Raw genomic sequence first — 20,169 nt, forward strand, 5'->3', positions numbered from 1 at the left:
CACCTCGCCTCACCAATGTAGATATTATTATTATTATTATAATAATCAAAGAAAATGCTAAACCGACAAGGGTCATACAGTGCTGAATGATTTATAAAGTCAGTGCTTCTTGAATGTCATGACTGCTTCTGCTACCTTCCTAGTCATCCTATTTTCATCCATCCTCTGCAAGTGCCTAAACCACAACAACCCCTCTTCAGCCCTGCGAATTACACTTTTGCTAACCCTATAACCTCTTCTGATCCCTACACTCTGAATTCTCTGCATAATACTTAAACCACCCCTCCATCACATCTCTAATGCCTTCAACTTCCTCATTGCAATGCTTAAAAGGCATTATTATATTCATAAAAAGCCTTAAATTTCACCAATATGAGTCATCTAGCAGTCATGATTGCATGTGGCAATAACTGTATCCAGGTATACTCCAGGTAGATCCATGAGCCTTTGGGGTCCTCCCACTCAAACAGGGGCAATTTTTTTTTCATGAAAGCAAGAGAAACTACTGAAAAAAATGTGTACATTTATTTGCATATTTACTGAGTAAATACATCATGTAGCGCCAACAAGCCTTTTAGGCCCACTCAGATTTAAGATTTGAAAAGAACAAGTAAAGTATTGTACAGTATATACTAGATAATTTTGTCTTCAAAAAGCAATTAAGTAACAAATGAAATTGGTATATACATTTCTTTATTTACAGAGTAATTACTTCTTTCTTTGAAATAAGATAAATTTTAAGAGATTGTAGGAGTCAAGAGGGGCCCACTTAATAATTCTGCACCAGGGCCAATCTATGCCCCTGGCAAATATTCATAAAGCTGAGATTATACGGGGAATCATTCTCCAAATTCTTTAATACTATTAGACTTGTGTATGACACACACATTTAATGGAAGTTTAGCTTCCTTCTATACATGAATTCACAGCCTATGGTTTGGCAAATGCCTTATAATGCTGAAAAATATAAGTACATAATAATCACTATAGACAACAAAATCTTTATGGTCTAGTAACTTCATAAAGACTCAAGAAGTTAAGGATAATTCACAGCCTGTTTTGAATGACCTAAAGCAGGGAGGAAAAAAAAAAAATGCATCTCAGAGCCTCAAGGCAGGTATTTTTTATCAACATTTGTTTAATCATTTTGCCCTTAAACTCTGTTGGTGAAGGTCAGCATAATTTTATTAACAAGAGATATTTAGGGGATAGCACTAAGCACATAGGGGTCATACAACACCTGGAGGACAGGGAGGCTATCAGGTTAAATTCACGAAAGGAGAAAAATGTATTAACTGAAAGGAATGAAATACTTATTGCTTTTAACCATATTGTTTCAGAAGTGTGCTGACATCACAATCGTATTACCCCCCCGACTGTAGCATCCCCACCCCTCCTTCAGAGTGCAGGCATTGCCCTTTACCCCCTCCAGGTCTCAAGTCCAGCTAATAAGTTTCCCTGAATCCCTTTTGAAGTAAACAAAAGGAAATTTAATAAAAAGTTAACTCCTCATAGATCATCTCAGCAAAACATGAAACCTTACCAAGAGGAGCACACATTAAACGTAATCACATACATCTCTGGGCATGACTTTCAAATTTTGAGATTTTCAGTAATTTTTCCCAACTGCTTTAAGCATTCTTTATATTATTTTATATAATGTTATATAACAAATAAAATACCTATCTAATAATTCTTTCTAGGGAATCTGTTTTACAAAAATTAAAAAGGAGGCACTTATGATGTAGTGCTTTGAGCAGGATACCTCATCTCAATAATTCAACATAATTATATTTGTCTTTAACATAAGCTTAAACTGATTACAATGTACAGTATTAAAAATGTTTTTTTTCAATGAACTGGCCATATCTCAACGAGGCAGGGTGACCAAATATGAAAAATGAAAGTTTAAATTTAGTAATTTATACAGGAGAAGGGGTTACTAGCCCCTTGCTCCCAGTATAAATATGCAAATATCCTCTGCATATCATGAAAAAGTCTACAATAATTACAGTAATAAGTCCAGGTGACCACTCTCAGCAATTGCTCCAAAAGGGTTTCTGAGCAACAACTTATAATGAAATATTATTAAAGCATTCTATGGAGAATCATGACAATTCACCACTTCTTTGTCTTCAGTTACATCAAATGTAGGATCAAATTCAGATGGAAGCCAACCAGCCTCTTTCAACTGTAAAGAACAAAATCAACATTAGTGTAAATTAAGGGGAACACTGAAATGTTACTATACAGTATCTACCTCGGTAACTTAAGTGATACTTCAGGGTTCAATTAACATTATCGTTTAACCCTTAAACTGTTCAAACATAGATCTACGTTCACGTGCGTAGTGCTCTGAACATAGATCAATGTTTTATTTTTCATTCCTTCAAAATTGGCATGATTGGCCTGAGATGCCTGGTCAGTGTGCACAATATTAAAAAAATCTGGGACCACTTAGTACCTTGCGGGAGCACCAGTTCAACTGAGCACCAGCTAGAGCAAATAGCATGGCAAACACCAGGGATTCACTGATGTCATGTCGTATTAACACTCCCCTTTTAAGAGGTAAGTGATGTTGACCAAGAGTTTAGTGGCTTTGAGATGGATGTGGCCACAAATGGTGAAGGAAATATAAAAAAACCTTGATAATAACCCATGTGCAACATCCTTTCATTTCTGATACCACTGGTAGTGTCATCCTGCCAGAATGTTGTACGTATTTGGCCGGCTGGCTGGCCGGCCAGCCGCTCTCTGAGATAGACAAGCAGACGGAAAGACATACACACAGACAGACAGATAAGCAGAGCTAGACAGATAGACAAACATACAGACACAGACAGACAGACATGTTTGTATGTAACAGTGAAAGCAAATAAAGTGAGGGTTCCCTGCAGCAGTGCACGACATCAAGTGTCAAACCACAGCTTACCCTGTCAGCAGTTTACTGACACTCGTCATAAACACCATGCTTCAAGAAGTTTCATATATACTCCAGCATGTCTAAAACATTGCTGAGACCTATAAATACTTTCTATATATTTCTAGACAATAGTAAATGACCAAGGCAGGTGAAAATGTTCACCTGTCTGTGTGACTGACTATCTAAGTACTATTTCAGTACATAATATTAGTGTCAGAACAAAGATTGGCTATGAAATCACAAGAACTATTATAAATTGTAATTATCAGAACATAAAAATTATATAAATTAAAATAAAAATGAGAAAAAAGGTATATCGGCAATACTTCTACAAGCGGCAGGACTCTAAGTTGCCATCAGGTGTGCATCCAGCGCCAACTTCGCGGTTTTATATCAGTAAGTACTGGCCCTAAATTTTTTTTTGGTCTTATAACACAGAAAATTGCCCTCTTTAACCCTTTGACTGTCGAGGTCGTATATATACGTCTTACGAGGTACCGTGTTTGACGTATATATACTCAGAAATTCTAGCGGCTTCAAATCAAGCAAGAGAAAGCTGGTAGGCCCACATGTGAGAGAATGGGTCTGTGGTGTCAGTGTGCACTATATAAAAAAAATCCTGGAGCATGCAGTGCATAATGAGAAAAAAAAAAACTCCAATCGTTTTTTTTAATTAAAATGCCGACTTTGTGGTCTATTTTCGCATAGTATTTATGGTTGTATTCTTGTTTTCTTGATCTCATTTGATAGAATGAAAAACATATTATAGAAATAGAGGTGATTTTGATTGATTTTACTATAAAAAGAACCTGGAAATGGAGCTCAAAGTAGGGGAAATGTTTGATTTTTGCCGATGTTCAAAAGTAACAAATGATGTCATTGTCCAATAAATGTCCAACTAGCCATTCTAATATGTAGTCATGAATGGGTTGATGTTATTTATACAATTATTACAGTATTGCAGTAGTCTGCATAACAGTAAATCTTCTATTTTTTGTTTGAATAAAAATTCAAAATAGAAAGCAAGAGTAATATCAGAGGGGCTTGGAGATGTGACTGATGAACAAAGAAAATGTTATTTTAGAGCCAGGAATGTCTGCATTGTTCATTCTGAACCTTATTTTGAAATTGTCATATTTTTAATTTTTGTGAAATTGGCCAAATTGCAAATTTCTGATCACGTTATTGGGTAGTTGAAATCGGTAAATGGGCAGTTTCTTGTACTCAATCGATAGAAAGAATGAAGTTCTAAAGAAATAGCTACGAGTTTGGTCGACTGGAACAATGGAATTAGCTGAAAATAGGGCTCAAAGTGAGGGAAATTGCTGATTTGTAAATATCGCCGAGGTCGCTAACTTCGAGAGAGCGTAATTCCGCCAGTTTTCCATCAAATTTCGTGTTTTTGGTGCCATTACAATCGGGAAAAGATTCTCTATCATTTCATAAGAAAAAATTTTTTTTTTTTTTTTTTTAAATTTTGTGACACCAGGAGACACTTCAGGATTGGGGGTTGCGACAATCAAGGTAAGGTTAATTAAAAAAAATAAGATTTTTTTTTTTTCAAAATATTCGGAGCATTATGCAGGTGAACATAGATCTACGCTTGGACAGTTTAACCCTTAAATGGTCCAAACGTATATATACATTTTTTCAACATCTGAAAGTATGTAAAAAAATGTAGATCTTCTTTTTTGTTTTACATTTGAAAACGTGTAAAGAACACTTATCTACATTTTTTTTTGTTATATTTGAAAATATGTAAAAAAAAGTAGATCTGCTTATACAGCACTACGAATTTGAACGTCAATCTCTTTGGACTGTTTAAGGGTTAAGGGTTAAAATTGCTAATTCCTTTAGATAAATACAGTGCTGAATGAGTAATTGCCTTGCTCAAAATCTAAAAAAAGGCATAAAAACATTAATAAGGAAAAGTAATTTTGATATAATGTATATCAAAACCATGAATATAAAAGTCAAAAATGCTAGGGGTTTACTGCATAATTTCAGGAGTTAACATTCACAAGTTTGTAAAATGTAAAAACTCACCAACAAGTGAGCAACAGCATCGGGTACACTGTGTTCCTCACACCAATCTTGAAGCTTTGAGAGAAGGCTTGATGGCTCAATGGTTGAAGAACTTCCTGCCCATACACCCTTTAGATCCTTTGTTTCATTATTATATTCATAGTCAACAACAATTCCTGAAAACCGATATAAAAATATAATACACATTTATTTTTTCAACAGTTTATGAACATTTTTTTTTAAAGCCAATTGCTTTGACTTTTTCAGCATCCTATAAGATGCTGTATCTTAAGACCTCTTAAGATTCAAATCCTGGTTTAAGGCCCCTGGATCAAAATCCTGGCTGTACTACAGATTTATATATTCTAATTTCTTTCTTTCTTTCAACACACCGGCCATATCCCACCGAGGCAGGGTGGCCCAAAAGGAAAAACGAAAATTTCTCCTTTCAAATTTAGTAATATATACAGGAGAAGGGGTTACTAGCCCCTTGCTCCCGGCATTTTAGTCGCCTCTTACAACATGCATGGCTTAGGGAGGAAGAATTCTGTTCCACTTCCCCATGGAGATAAGAGGAAATAAACAAGAACAAGAACTAGAAAGAAAATAGAAGAAAACCCAGAGGGGTAGGTATATATACGCTTGTACATGTATGTGTAGTGTGACCTAAGTGTAAGTAGAAGTAGCAAGACATACCTGAAATCTTGCATGTTCATGAGACAGAAAAAATGGACACCAGCAATCCTACCATCATGTAAAACAATTACAGGCTTTCGTTTTACACTCACTTGGCAGGACGGTAGTACCTCCCTGGGCGGTTGCTGTCTACCAACCTACTACCTAGGTATATTCTAATTATCATCAAGATATGTTGTAAACAGCTTTTTCAACATTCTCATCCATATACAGGAGGGTTCCGTCTTACAGCACCTCCCTAATGCAGCGGTTTACAATTATACCTATTCTTCATTTATTCAGACTTCCTACAAAAAATATATTCACCACTCACTATAACCTAAAGACAAAAATATTTTAATGTAAGTAATGTGTACTGTATAATCATTTTTTAGGCCTAGCTCTATTGCTCACTTAATATATGACAGTGTAAACATGTTATCAGGCTTTTATATGCATCTGAAAGTGAAAAAAGGCTATGTTTCACTTTAAAGAAATTTTTGTTTTACAGCAATAGCCCTACTGTATCTAAAGGCCATTCAAAATTGGCCAGCAAATTTCTATTTCATTTATATGATCTGTTAAAGCCTGTCCACCATCATTTGCAAACACTGAGGGGTGACAAACAAGACCTATGAGAGCAGACATGTCCAAAACATGGCTTGCAAACAACATTAGGGTATTTTTTGATCATTCAGTGTGGCTTGCGAGACAACATGTAGGGTAACTTCCTGCTCCCATGCTAATGCTGTAGAGAGATAGTGTCATCTGGCTACTTTTTTTTTAAGCATTTAATTTTAAGCATTTAACTAACAGAACATAGCTTTGTGAAGGTTTATAAACTAAAAGAGGAGGCAGTCAGGGTAAGATATAAACAGCTATTGGAGGATAGATGGGCTAATGAGAGCATAGGCAATGGGGTCGAAGAGGTATGGGGTAGGTTTAAAAATGTAGTGTTAGAGTGTTCAGCAGAAGTTTGTGGTTACAGGAAAGTGGGTGCAGGAGGGAAGAGGAGCGATTGGTGGAATGATGATGTAAAGAGAGTAGTAAGGGAGAAAAAGTTAGCATATGAGAAGTTTTTACAAAGTAGAAGTGATGCAAGGAGGGAAGAGTATATGGAGAAAAAGAGAGAGGTTAAGAGAGTGGTGAAGCAATGTAAAAAGAGAGCAAATGAGAGAGTGGGTGAGATGTTATCAACAAATTTTGTTGAAAATAAGAAAAAGTTTTGGAGTGAGATTAACAAGTTAAGAAAGCCTAGAGAACAAATGGATTTGTCAGTTAAAAATAGGAGAGGAGAGTTATTAAATGGAGAGTTAGAGGTATTGGGAAGATGGAGGGAATATTTTGAGGAATTGTTAAATGTTGATGAAGATAGGGAAGCTGTGATTTCGAGTATAGGGCAAGGAGGAATAACATCTTGTAGGAGTGAGGAAGAGCCAGTTGTGAGTGTGGGGGAAATTCGTGAGGCAGTAGGTAAAATGAAAGGGGGTAAGGCAGCCGGGATTGATGGGATAAAGATAGAAATGTTAAAAGCAGGTGGGGATATAGTTTTGGAGTGGTTGGTGCAATTATTTAATAAATGTATGGAAGAGGGTAAGGTACCTAGAGATTGGCAGAGAGCATGCATAGTTCCTTTGTATAAAGGCAAAGGGGATAAAAGAGAGTGCAAAAATTATAGGGGGATAAGTCTGTTGAGTATACCTGGTAAAGTGTATGGTAGAGTTATAATTGAAAGAATTAAGAGTAAGACGGAGAATAGGATAGCAGATGAACAAGGAGGCTTTAGGAAAGGTAGGGGGTGTGTGGACCAGGTGTTTACAGTGAAACATATAAGTGAACAGTATTTAGATAAGGCTAAAGAGGTCTTTGTGGCATTTATGGATTTGGAAAAGGCGTATGACAGGGTGGATAGGGGGGCAATGTGGCAGATGTTGCAAGTGTATGGTGTAGGAGGTAGGTTACTGAAAGCAGTGAAGAGTTTTTACAAGGATAGTGAGGCTCAAGTTAGAGTATGTAGGAAAGAGGGAAATTTTTTTCCCAGTAAAAGTAGGCCTTAGACAAGGATGTGTGATGTCACCGTGGTTGTTTAATATATTTATAGATGGAGTTGTAAGAGAAGTAAATGCGAGGGTCTTGGCAAGAGGCGTGGAGTTAAAAGATAAAGAATCACACACAAAGTGGGAGTTGTCACAGCTGCTCTTTGCTGATGACACTGTGCTCTTGGGAGATTCTGGAGAGAAGTTGCAGAGATTGGTGGATGAATTTGGTAGGGTGTGCAAAAGAAGAAGATTAAAGGTGAATACAGGAAAGAGTAAGGTTTTGAGGATAACAAAAAGATTAGGTGATGAAAGATTGGATATCAGATTGGAGGGAGAGAGTATGGAGGTGAACGTATTCAGATATTTGGGAGTGGACGTGTCAGCGGATGGGTCTATGATAGATGAGGTGAATCATAGAATTGATGAGGGAAAAAGAGTGAGTGGTGCACTTAGGAGTCTGTGGAGACAAAGAACTTTGTCCTTGGAGGCAAAGAGGGGAATGTATGAGAGTATAGTTTTACCAACGCTCTTATATGGGTGTGAAGCGTGGGTGATGAATGTTGCAGCGAGGAGAAGGCTGGAGGCAGTGGAGATGTCACGTCTGAGGGCAATGTGTGGTGTGAATATAATGCAGAGAATTCGTAGTTTGGAAGTTAGGAGGAGGTGCGGGATTACCAAAACTGTTGTCCAGAGGGCTGAGGAAGGGTTGTTGAGGTGGTTCGGACATGTAGAGAGAATGGAGCGAAACAGAATGACTTCAAGAGTGTATCAGTCTGTAGTGGAAGGAAGGCGGGGTAGGGGTCAGCCTAGGAAAGGTTGGAGGGAGGGGGGTAAAGGAGGTTTTGTGTGCGAGGGGCTTGGACTTCCAGCAGGCATGCGTGAGCGTGTTTGATAGGAGTGAATGGAGACAAATGGTTTTTAATACTTGACGTGCTGTTGGAGTGTGAGCAAAGTAACATTTATGAAGGGATTCAGGGAAACCGGAAGGCCGGACTTGAGTCTTGGAGATGGGAAGTACAGTGCCTGCACTCTGAAGGAGGGGTGTTAATGTTGCAGTTTAAAAACTGTAGTGTAAAGCACCCTTCTGGCAAGACAGTGATGGAGTGAATGATGGTGAAAGTTTTTCTTTTTCGGGCCACCCTGCCTTGGTGGGAATCGGCCAGTGTGATAATAATAATAAAAAACATAGCTTTCCATACAATAATGATCAGTTTAGCTCCCAAATGAGGTATGCATAATATTAAACTTCCCCTCAAACAAATTTCTAATGCCTTCAACATCCTCATTGCAGTGCTTAAAAGCCATTATTATATTCACAAAAAGCCCTGAATTTTACCTATATGAGTCATTTCAGCAGACTTTAATGATTACTTAAAAGAATAAAATGTGTTTATTAGTCATATAAATGTAGGTTTATGACCCTATATGAAAATGTTACCTATAGACTGCAGCTCTTGATTATCTGAAAACTGCTATGTGAGGCTCTTAGGTCATGAAGGTTTGTTACTTAGATCTTATTAGAGCTGGGAGAGTTGAGTACAGTCAACCCCAACTGAATAACCTAGATCTTTTCTTTCTTTCAACACACCGGCCATATCCCACCAAGGCAGGGTGGCCCAAAAAGAAAAACGAAAGTTTCTCTTTTAAATTTAGTAATTTATACGGGAGAAGGGGTTACTAGCCCCTTGCTCCCGGCATTTTAGTCGCCTCTTACAACACGCATGGCTTACGGAGGAAGAATTCTGTTCCACTTCCCCATGGAGATAAGAGGAAATAAACAAGAACAAGAACTAGAAAGAAAATAGAAGAATACCTAGAGGGGTGTGTATATATATGCTTGTACATGTATGTGTAGTGTGACCTAAGTGCAAGTAGAAGTAACAAGACATACCTGAAATCTTGCATGTTTATGAGACAGACAAGACACCAGTAATCCTACCATCATGTAAAACAATTACAGGTTTTCGTTGTACACTCACTTGGCAGGACGGTAGTACCTCCCTGGGTGGTTGCTGTTTACCAACCTACTACCTAGGGATAAAAAATAATCATAAAAGGGAATAAAAAAAAATCATAAAGCAAATCCAATTATCCCATAGACACCCACATTATAAACAGAGATGCAAACTGAATCAATATTATTCCATATCAAAAATGTGGAGGAAGTAGTAGGTAAATTTGGGGTGCCCGGGGTAAATGAAAATGGGGAGCCTTTAACTGAGCTATGTGTAGAAAGAGGCTTAGTAATAAGTAATAAATATTTTATGAAGAAGAGGATAAATAAATATACAAGGTATGATATAGCACGAAATGAAAGTAGTTTGTTAGATTATGTATTGGTGGATAAAAGGTTGATGGTTAGGCTCCAGGATGTACACGTTTATAGAGGGGCAACTGACATATCAGATCATTATTCAGTTGTAGCTACAGTTAGAATAAGAGGTAGATGGGAAAAGAGGAAAATGACAACAACAAATAAGAGGGAGGTGAGAGTGTATAAACTAAGGGAGGAGGAAGTTCGGGTGAGATATAAACAACTATTGGCAGAAAGGTGGACTGGTGCAAGTATGAGTAGTGGGGGGGTTGAAGAGGGTTGGAATAGTTTTAAAAATGCAGTATTAGAATGTGGGGCAGAAGTTTGTGGTTACAGGAGGGTGGGTGCAGGAGGAAAGAGGAGTGATTGGTGGAATGATGAAGTAAAGGTTGTGATAATAGAGAAAAAGTTAGCTTATGAGAGGATTTTACAAAGCAGAAGTGTTATAAGAAAAGTAGAGTATATGGAGAGTAAAAGAAAGGTGAAGAGAGTGGTGAGAGAGTGCAAAAGGAGAGCAGATGACAGAGTGGGAGAGGCACTGTCAAGAAATTTTAATGAAAATAAGAAAAAAATTTTGGAGCAAATGGATTTGTCAGTTAAAAACAGAGTAGGGGAGTTAGTAGATGGGGAGATGGAGGTTTTGGGTAGATGGCGAGAATATTTTGAGGATCTTTTAAATGTCAATGAAGAAAGGGAGGCGGTAATTTCATGCACTGGCCAGGGAGGTATACCATCTTTTAGGAGTGAAGAAGAACAGGATGCAAGTGTAGAGGAGGTGTGTGAGGCATTATGTAGAATGAAAGGGGGTAAAGCAGCTGGAACTGACGGGATCATGACAGAAATGTTAAAAGCAGAGGGGGGGGGGGGCGATATAGTGTTGGAGTGGTTGGTATTTTTGTTTAATAAATGTATGAAAGAGAGGAAGGTACCTAGAGATTGGCAGAAAGCATGTATAGTCCCTTTATATAAAGGGAAGGGGGACAAAAGAGATTGTAAAAATTTTAAAGGAATAAGTTTACTGAGTATACCAGGAAAAGTGTACAGTAGGGTTATAATTGAAAGAATTAGACGTAAGACAGAATGTAGGATTGTGGAAGAGCAAGGAGGTTTTTAGAGTGGGTAGGGGATGTGTAGATCAAGTGTTTACATTGAAGCATATATGTGAACAGTATTTAGATAAAGGTAGGGGAGTTTTTATTGCATTTATGGATTTAGAAAAGGCATATGATAGAGTGGATAGGGGAGCAATGTGGCAGATGTTGCAAGTGTATGGAATAGGTGGTAAGTTACTAAATGCTGTAAAGAGTTTTTATGAGGATAGTGAGGCTCAGGTTAGGGTGTGTAGAAGAGAGGGAGACTACTTCCCAGTAAAAGTAGGTCTTAGACAGGGATGTGTAATGTCACCATGGTTGTTTAATATAGTTATAGATGGGGTTGTAAAAGAAGTAAATGCTAGGGTGTTTGGGAGAGGGGTGGGATTAAATTATGGGGAATCAAATACAAAACGGGAATTGACACAGTTGCTTTTTGCTGATGATACTGTGCTTATGGGAGATTCTAAAGAAAAATTGTAAAGGTTAGTGGACGAGTTTGGGAATGTGTGTAAAGGTAGAAAGTTGAAAATGCACATAGAAAAGAGTAAGGTGATGAGGGTATCAAATGATTTAAATAAAGAAAAAATTGGATATCAAATTGGGGAGGAGGAGTATGGAAGAAGTGAATGTTTTCAGATACTGTACTTGAGAGTTGACGTGTCGGCGGATGGATTTATGAAGGACGAGGTTAATCATAGAATTAACCCTTTGACTGTTTCAGGCCCCTCTCTGAAACTGTCATTCTATGTCGCTCAATTTTTGAAAAAAAAAAAAAAAAAAAAAAAAAAAAAAAAAAAAAAAAAAAAAAAAAAAAAAAAAAAAAAAAATTATCTTTTCTTATGAAATGATAGAGAATCTTTTCCCGATGGTAATGACACCAAAAGTTCAAAATTTGGTCGAAAACTCATGGAATTATGCTCCCGCAAAGTTAGCGGTCTCGGCGACATATGCGTATCGGCGATTTCGCCGACTTTGAGCCCTATTTTCAGCCAATTCCATTGTTCCAGTTGACCAAACTCATAGCTATTTCTTTAGAACTCCATTTTATCTATCATCTGAGTACAAGAAACCTCCCATTTACTAATTTGGACTACCCAATATGGTGGTCAGAAATTGGCAATTTGGCCAATTTCACGCAAACTAAAAAAGATGCCAATTTCAAAATAGGGTCCAGAATAAACAAGGTAGACATTTGTGGCACTAAAATAACATATGCTCTGTTCATTAGTCACATCTCTAGGCCTCTCTTATATTATTATTGCTTTCTATTTTGATTTTTTATTCATACAAAAAAATACAAAATTTACTGTTAAGCAGACTACTGCATTATTGTAAAAATGGTATAAATATCAGTGCACTAGTGAAAGAATATAAGACTCCCCAGTTGACGTGTATTGGACGTGTGATGTGATTTATTTACTCCTGAACATTGGTAAAAATCGAACATTTCCGCTACTTTGAGCTCAGTTTCAAGGTCGTTTTCATCGTCAAAGTAATGAAAATCATCTCTATTTCTGTAATATGTTTTCCATTTTATCACCTAAGACCATGAAAACGCGAATACGTACAAAGATAAATACTATATGAAAATACACCTCAAAGTCGGCGTTTTATTCCAAAAAAACGATCAGTTTTTTTTTTCTCATTACGCAATGTGTGCTGCAGGATTTTTTTTATGTGGTGCACACTGACCACACAGACCCATTCTCTCACAGGTGGGCCTACCAGCTTTCTCCCGCTTGATTTGAAGCCGCTAGAATTATTGAGTATATATACGTCAGAAACATTGGCTCGTAAGACGTATTTATACGTCAAAAACAGTCAAAGGGTTAATGAGGGAAAAAAGGTGAGTGATGCGTTGAGGTATATGTGGAGACAAAAAACATTATCTATGGAGGCAAAGAAGGGAATGTATGAAAGCATAGTAGTACCAACACTCTTATATGGGTGTGAAGCTTGGGTTGTGAATGCAGCAGCAAGGAGGCTGTTGGAGGCAGTGGAGATGTCCTGTCTAAAGGCAATGTGTGGTGTAAATATTATGCAGAAAATTCGGAGTGTGGAAATTAGGAGGCGTGGAGTTAATAAAAGTATTAGTCAGAGGGCTGAAGAGGGGTTGTTGAGGTGGTTTGGTCATTTAGAGAGAATGGATCAAAGTAGAATGACATGGAGAGCATTTAAATCTGTAGGGGAAGGAAGGCGGGGTAGGGGTCATCCTCGAAAAGTTGGAAGGAAGGGGTAAAAGAGGTTTTATGGGCGAGGGGCTTGGACTTCCAGCAAGCGTGCGTGAGCGTGTTCGATAGGAGTGAATGGAGACAAATGGTATTTGGGACCTGACGATCTGTTGGAGTGTGAGCAGGGTAATATTTAGTGAAGGGATTCAGGGAAACCGGTTATTTTTGTATAGCCGGACTTGAGTCCTGGAAATGGGAAGTACAATGCCTGCACTCTAAAGGAGGGGTTTGGGATATTAGCAGTTTGGAGGGATATGTTGTGTATCTTTATACGTATATGCTTCTAAACTGTTGTGTTCTGAGCACCTCTGAGTGAGTGAGGTTAAAGTGTTGAATTCAAATTCAAATTCAAAGTTTATTCTCTATAAGGATTACAATGCTGAGTTTACAGAATTTGGTTATTGTATTGTTTACATGTAGTAAAATAATAATTACAGTGTGTACCACTAGAACACCTAGCATGGCTTAAATTAAATCTTAAGTTTAAAATATTACAAAATTATGAGGTAAGTTGGTATTATGGCTAAGTGACTAAATACTAGTTTGTGAGTTTAGCAATGTGAATGCTTTTGTTTTGGCACTATACATAGTTTCAGTATTGGAGTATCACAGGCCAACTTATAACTAGTTAAGATTCATTATTTTGAGATTGAGATTGATATTTCTGTTTATGGTCAAATGGGTGAGTGAGTGTAAGTGTTAACCACCAGGTGGTATTCGTGTAATTAGTTGACAGGGTGTATCAGGGAGATAAGATGTTTTCTGATGGTAGTTTTGAAGGTGATGAATGTGTCTGCAGTTTTAGAATTTTCAGGTAGGGTGTTCCAGATTTTAGGGCCTTTGACATGCATTGAATTTTTGTAAAGGTTTAGTCGGACACGGGGAATGTCATAGATGTTTGTGTCTGGTATTGTGCCTGTGGGTTCTGTCACAACTATCAAGAAAGCATTTTAGGTCAAGGTTAATATTGGAATTTAAGGTCCTGTAGATGTAGATTGCACAGTAGTAAGTGTGGATGTACTGAACAGGGAGTAAGTTTAGATCTATGAAGAGTGGGGGGGTGTGTTGCCAGGGATGGGATTTAGTGATTATTCTTACTGCGGCTTTTTGTTGGGATATTATTGGCTTTAGGTGTGTTGCTGCAGTTGAACCCCAAACACATATAGCATAGGTGAGGTATGGATATATAAGTGAATGGTATAGTGTGAGAAGGGCAGTTTGCGGCACGTAGTATCGTATCTTGGAGAGGATCCCAACCGTTTTGGATACTTTTTTGGTTATGTGTTGGATATGGGTGCTGAAGTTCAGGTTGTTGTCGAGGTATAGGCCTAGGAATTTGCCCTCAATATGCCTGGCAATTAGAGTGTTGTCAATCTTAATGTTAATTTGCACATCTCCTGCTCTGCTACCAAACATAATGTAGTAGGTTTTGTCAGTGTTAAGCGTAAGTTTATTGGCTGTCATCCAAGTCGATATTTTGATCAGCTCCTCATTAACAATGGTGTTGAGGGTGGCAAGATTAGGGTGAGAGATGACATAAGTCATGTCGTCAGCAAAGAGAATGGGGTTCAGGTGTTGAGATACGTTTGGAAGATCATTGATGTATATGAGGAAGAGCAGGGGACCAAGGACACTTCCCTGCGGAACTCCAGTATCAAGTGGCTGTGTTGTTGATGCTGTGTCTTTAATGGTGACATACTAATACCTATTAGTAAGGTAAGATTTGAAATATGCAAGCGCATGGCCTCTTATACCATAATGGTCAAGTTTGTGGAGTAGGATGCCGTGGTCTACTGTGTCAAAAGCTTTTCTTAGGTCAATAAAAATTCCTAGTGGATATTCCTTATTTTCCAATGCTGTGTAAAGCAGATCTAGCATTTTTATGATTGCATCATTAGTGCTTTTATTTTTCCTGAATCCAAATTGGCAAGGGTTGAGTATGTTTTGTGCCGTTATAAATGAATATAGTCTCCTGTGCACGAGTTTCGCAAAGATTTTGGATAGCAATGGTAAGTTTGATATTGGCCTATAGTTGTTTAAATCTGTAGGGTCACCACCTTTATGTATTGGTGTAACCCTTGCCGTCTTGAGTAGTTTCGGGAAGGTGCTAGTTTCTAGTGACTTGTTAAAAAGTAATGAGATAGCATGCGAGAGGACATGGGCCGCTCTCTTGTACAATAATGGTGAGACATGAGACAGATTCCCTGAGTTATTTTTAAGTGACTTTATAATCTCAGTGACTTCTAATGGGCTCAGTTGGAGCAAGATAAAAGGAATTTGGGAAATTCTCATCTAGGTAGTCCCCGGCATGGGCATTGGTGCGTGGGATTTTATTGGCGAGATTAGAACCTATGGTTGAGAAGAAGTCGTTTATCTTGTTAGCTGTGTCAGTGGGACGCAGTGGTGTTTCATTAGGTTTAGTTAGGGCAATATTCTTGGTTTTTTTCAGTTTTTGGGTCCCTAGAATCTGAGAGTGTTTTCCAGGTCTTTTTTATAACTCCTCTTGTGTCAATGAATCTACTGGAGTAGTATAGTTGTTTGGCTTTCTTTATTACTTTGGTGAGGACCGATGAATAGTGTTTAAGAATATCTTTGTGTATTAAGCCCTGTCTATACTGCTTTTCATATTGGTGTTTCTTATCAATGGATTTCAGAATGGTGCTGGTTAGCCATGGGCAACCAAGCCGTTTGTTTGTGATCTGTTTCGTTTTTATAGGACAATGTTTGTTGTATAGTCTAAGTAATTTGTTAAGAAAAATGTCTGTCCAGTCGTCAATACCATTGGCCTTGGAGAATTCTGTAGGCCAGTCAACAGTCTCTAGGTCAGCTGTGAACTTCCTTATTGAGGCCTCATCATGGAGTCTAAATGAAATTTTGTTTTATTCAAGTGGTGGTTTACTAATGTTTGTCAAGAGGAAGGTAGGGTAGTGGTCTGTAGTGCTATCTGTGATTATCCCTGATTTAAGGGGGGCTAGTATATTGGTCCATATGTGGTCTATTATGGTTGCACTAGTTTCAGTGAGCCTGGTTGGTTTAGTTATTGTTGGTATGAGAAGTGTGTTGTTCATATTGTTGATGAAATCAGTTACAGGCTGATCATCTAGTAGGCCAAGGTTGATGTTGAAGTCTCCAGCTAAGAGAAGGTGGTGCTTATTCATTTGTCTGTTTGTTATTAGTGCCTTTAGTTTCTCACTGAAATTTGGGATGTTTGTGTGGGGTATCCGGTAAATGGCACCGATTGTTATAGGCGTCTTAAGGTTTTTTACAGTAAAATTAGCAAAAATGTATTCTCCATATTCATCACTAAAGCAAGTGGTGCTAATACAAGATAATTGGTTAGAGTAATAGATTGCAATACCACCCCCAACTTGGTATGGTCTGCAGTTGTGGATTGCTGTGTATCCTGGTAGAGGGTAGATACAGGAGGGCCCCACTTATACGGCGGGTTAGGTTCCAGGCTACCGCCGTAAAGCGGAAGCCACCGTAAAGTGGAACACCCTTTTTTTCCACTTATAAATGCATACAAACACTAGATAACAAGTTTACACTAACATATATTATGTTAGCAATAGAACCAGGCATCAAAAAAACAATAAAAAAGTACAATACACACATAGTGCACTCATTACTTACCTTAAAATATTTATAGTCTTAATCTAGGGTGAGACAAGTAGTATTTATTGTAAGAAATCAAGTGTGGTATGTATGGTAGTCACCCAGGCTACCATACCAGGCCACCCCACCCACACATACTATTCTATGATATTTAAGCATCCCAGAGCGATAAAATGTATATACAGTTCACTCATTACTTACCTTAAAATATAGGGTGAGATGAGTAGTATTTATTGTAAAAAATCAAGTGTGGTATGTATGGTAGTCAGCCGGGCTACCATACCAGGCCAACCCACCTACACATACTATTCTATGATATTTAAGCATCCCAGAGCGATAAAATGTATATACAGTTCACTCATTACTTACCTTAAAATAAAGGGTGAGATGAGTAGTATTTATTGTAAAAAATCAAGTGTGGTATGTATGGTAGTCAGCCAGGCTACCATACCAGAGAAAGAATGAGTGCATGAGAGAGGACAGGCGCAGAGTTATGTAAACAAACCAGGCGAAGGTAAGTTTTGTAAACAGTGTACACGTCTGGTTTGTGTACAAGTTACATTGTGTACAGGTTGTCTCTACATTGATACGGTAGAATAAATAAAGAAGAACACTCCCATTCTCATGTAACATCATTTTGAGAAGAAATGATGCTCTGAGTGAAGGCAATGGAAGTAAGTCACTCTGACTTTTTTGGGTTATCCTAGGTTTTCTACACATATGTTATGTATTTATGTTATGTATCGTGTTTATTATATAATTTTGAAAAAAATATCACGGATGGATTAATGAAAATGTGTATATTAACGTAATATACAACATTTAATGATACACCGAGCTCAGACAGCGTAAACAAACAAACTGAACAGGTTGTGGACGATCACTCGGTCAGGCGAAATAGACGGTATTAATACGTGTCCAGTTTTAGTTCATTCATGTACATTTGTAAGAGTTTGTGAAACTTTTACCTTATAATATTTTTATTATTTTTTTTTTTTTTTTTCAACAAGTCGGCCATCTCCCACCGAGGCAGGGTGACCCAAAAAAGAAAGAAAATCCCCAAAAAGAAAATACTTTCATCATCATTCAACACTTTCACCACACTCACACATTATCACTGCTTTTGCAGAGGTGCTCAGAATACAACAGTTTAGAAGCATATACATATAAAGATACACAACATATCCCTCCAAACTGCCAATATCCCAAACCCCTCCCTTAAAGTGCAGGCATTGTACTTCCCATTTCCAGGACTCAAGTCCGACTATATGAAAATAACCGGTTTCCCTGAATCCCTTCACTAAATATTACCCTGCTCACACTCCAACAGATCGTCAGGTCCCAAGTATCATTCGTCTCCATTCACTCCTAACACGCTCATGCACGCTTGCTGGAAGTCCAAGCCCCTCGCCCACAAAACCTCCTTTACCCCCTCTTTCCAACCCTTTCGAGGACGACCCCTACCCCTCTTTCCTTCCCGTATAGATTTATATGCTTTCCATGTCATTCTACTTTGATCCATTCTCTCTAAATGACCAAACCACCTCAACAACCCCTCTTCTGCCCTCTGACTAATGCTTTTATTAACTCCACACCTTCTCCTAATTTCCACACTCCAAATTTTCTGCATAATATTTACACCACACATTGCCCTTAGACAGGACATCTCCACTGCCTCCAACCGTCTCCTCGCTGCTGCATTTACCACCCAAGCTTCACATCCATATAAGAGTGTTGGTACTACTATACTTTCATACATTCCCTTCTTTGCCTCCATAGATAACGAAACAAATACTCTTACACTGTGTACAAGTTAGTACAGAATTATAGCTATAAAGTGAAGGCATACGAAAGGAATATTTTTCTACAGTTATCCCTAGTAACAGGTGACGGGCTAGAGAAAACGTAATTCTTCCGACACTTCTACAAACCGTTTGGTAAACATCTCATATATATTTGTATAAATTTTTATACTGTGGGTGCATGTATCATGTTTGTGTGTTACATAATGTGTTTCTTATATAATTTTGAAAAAAATATCATAGATAGATTAAGGGAAATGTCTATATTAACGTAATATGCGACATTAATGCGCCCAAGAGATTATTATTATTATTATTATTATTATTATTATTATTATTATTATTATTATTGCATCAAGAGTAGAGAGACTTAGTGATTTTAATGTGTACCTACATGCCAGCACAGTGTGTAAGTTTATTTAGGTACAGGTGTACACAAGTTTAATTATCAAGTACAATACATATAAAATATACAATAACTTTAAAACACTTGAAATTTTGGAAAGTTTCCAGACATAATAAGGAGATGTGCTCAGGGAGAATGTAAACAAACTCGGTGGGCAGCTGTGACCGTATTAGAAAGACAGGTGGGGGGAGCCGTATAGCGAGTTTTGGTCATAATTTGAAATGTCCGTATTAGCGGAACGCCGTAAAGTGGGGCCCTGCTGTATCTATTATGTCCTGCTTAAGCCAGGTCTCAGTAAGAATAATGCAGGAGAAGGGTGTCTTTAGTGATTCAAGGAGTGCCAGGAGGTCATCATAGTGTTTGCTTAAGGACCTGATGTTGTAGTTAAGTACTGATAGACTTTTAGCATTGTTTAGGATAGTGCTGGCTTGTGATGCTGTGTAGTAAAGGCAGTTACTTTCCAATAGGTTTTGATTGTGTGTCAGATTATGGAGGTTTAGATCAGGGTCAACGTGATCAATCATCTTCTAGGTTTAAATTATGGTTATTTATATCCTGAGTTGTGGGTTGAGTTTTAGTACTGATATCTGTAGTGGTGGGAAGTTTGGACAAGTATATAGCTATAGCATTTTGGTCATGTAGAGTATAGTCACTAATACACATAATGGAGTTAGTGTTGTCTATGTGTTGTGCTGGAATGAGCTAAAGTACAACTAGGTATAAACTAATAATATAAAAATACAAATTAAAAATAGCACAAGACTCTCACTTGTAATTGCACTAAGGTCTAATGTAATGACTTTGGTATAGTCTATGTATTGAGCTAGAATGAGCTATAGTACAACTAGGTTTTAATCTAATAATATAAAAATACAAATTAAAAATAGCACCAGACTCTCACTAGTAATTACACTATGGTCTAATATAATGAATTTGGTATTGACTATGTATTGAGCTAGAATGAGCTATAGTACAACTGAGTTTAATCTAATGATATAAAAAAGGCACAAGACTCTCAATTGTAATTGCACTAAGGTCTTATATA

The 20,169-nt window shown here is 37.7% G+C and overlaps 1 protein-coding gene across 2 annotated transcripts in view; it reads right to left on the minus strand.

Moving 5' to 3' along the window:
• Positions 1-510: 510 nt before the first annotated feature.
• The window catches only part of LOC128692047 (uncharacterized), a 91,754-nt gene continuing 72,095 nt past the window's right edge, over positions 511-20,169 (minus strand). The window contains exons 6-7 of one of the 2 annotated variants that reach the window (XM_070085406.1): positions 4,970-5,124; positions 511-2,191 (exon numbers count right to left, since the gene is read on the minus strand). In XM_070085406.1, coding sequence (XP_069941507.1) covers positions 2,099-2,191; positions 4,970-5,124 — 248 coding nt within the window. In that variant the 3' untranslated portion in view covers positions 511-2,098. Of the gene's footprint in view, positions 2,192-4,969; positions 5,125-20,169 lie in introns of those variants that run through there. The other variant, XR_011392055.1, reaches the window with a different exon arrangement.

This window comes from Cherax quadricarinatus, chromosome 16 (genome assembly GCF_038502225.1).
Source record: "Cherax quadricarinatus isolate ZL_2023a chromosome 16, ASM3850222v1, whole genome shotgun sequence".
Lineage (NCBI taxonomy): Eukaryota > Metazoa > Arthropoda > Malacostraca > Decapoda > Parastacidae > Cherax > Cherax quadricarinatus.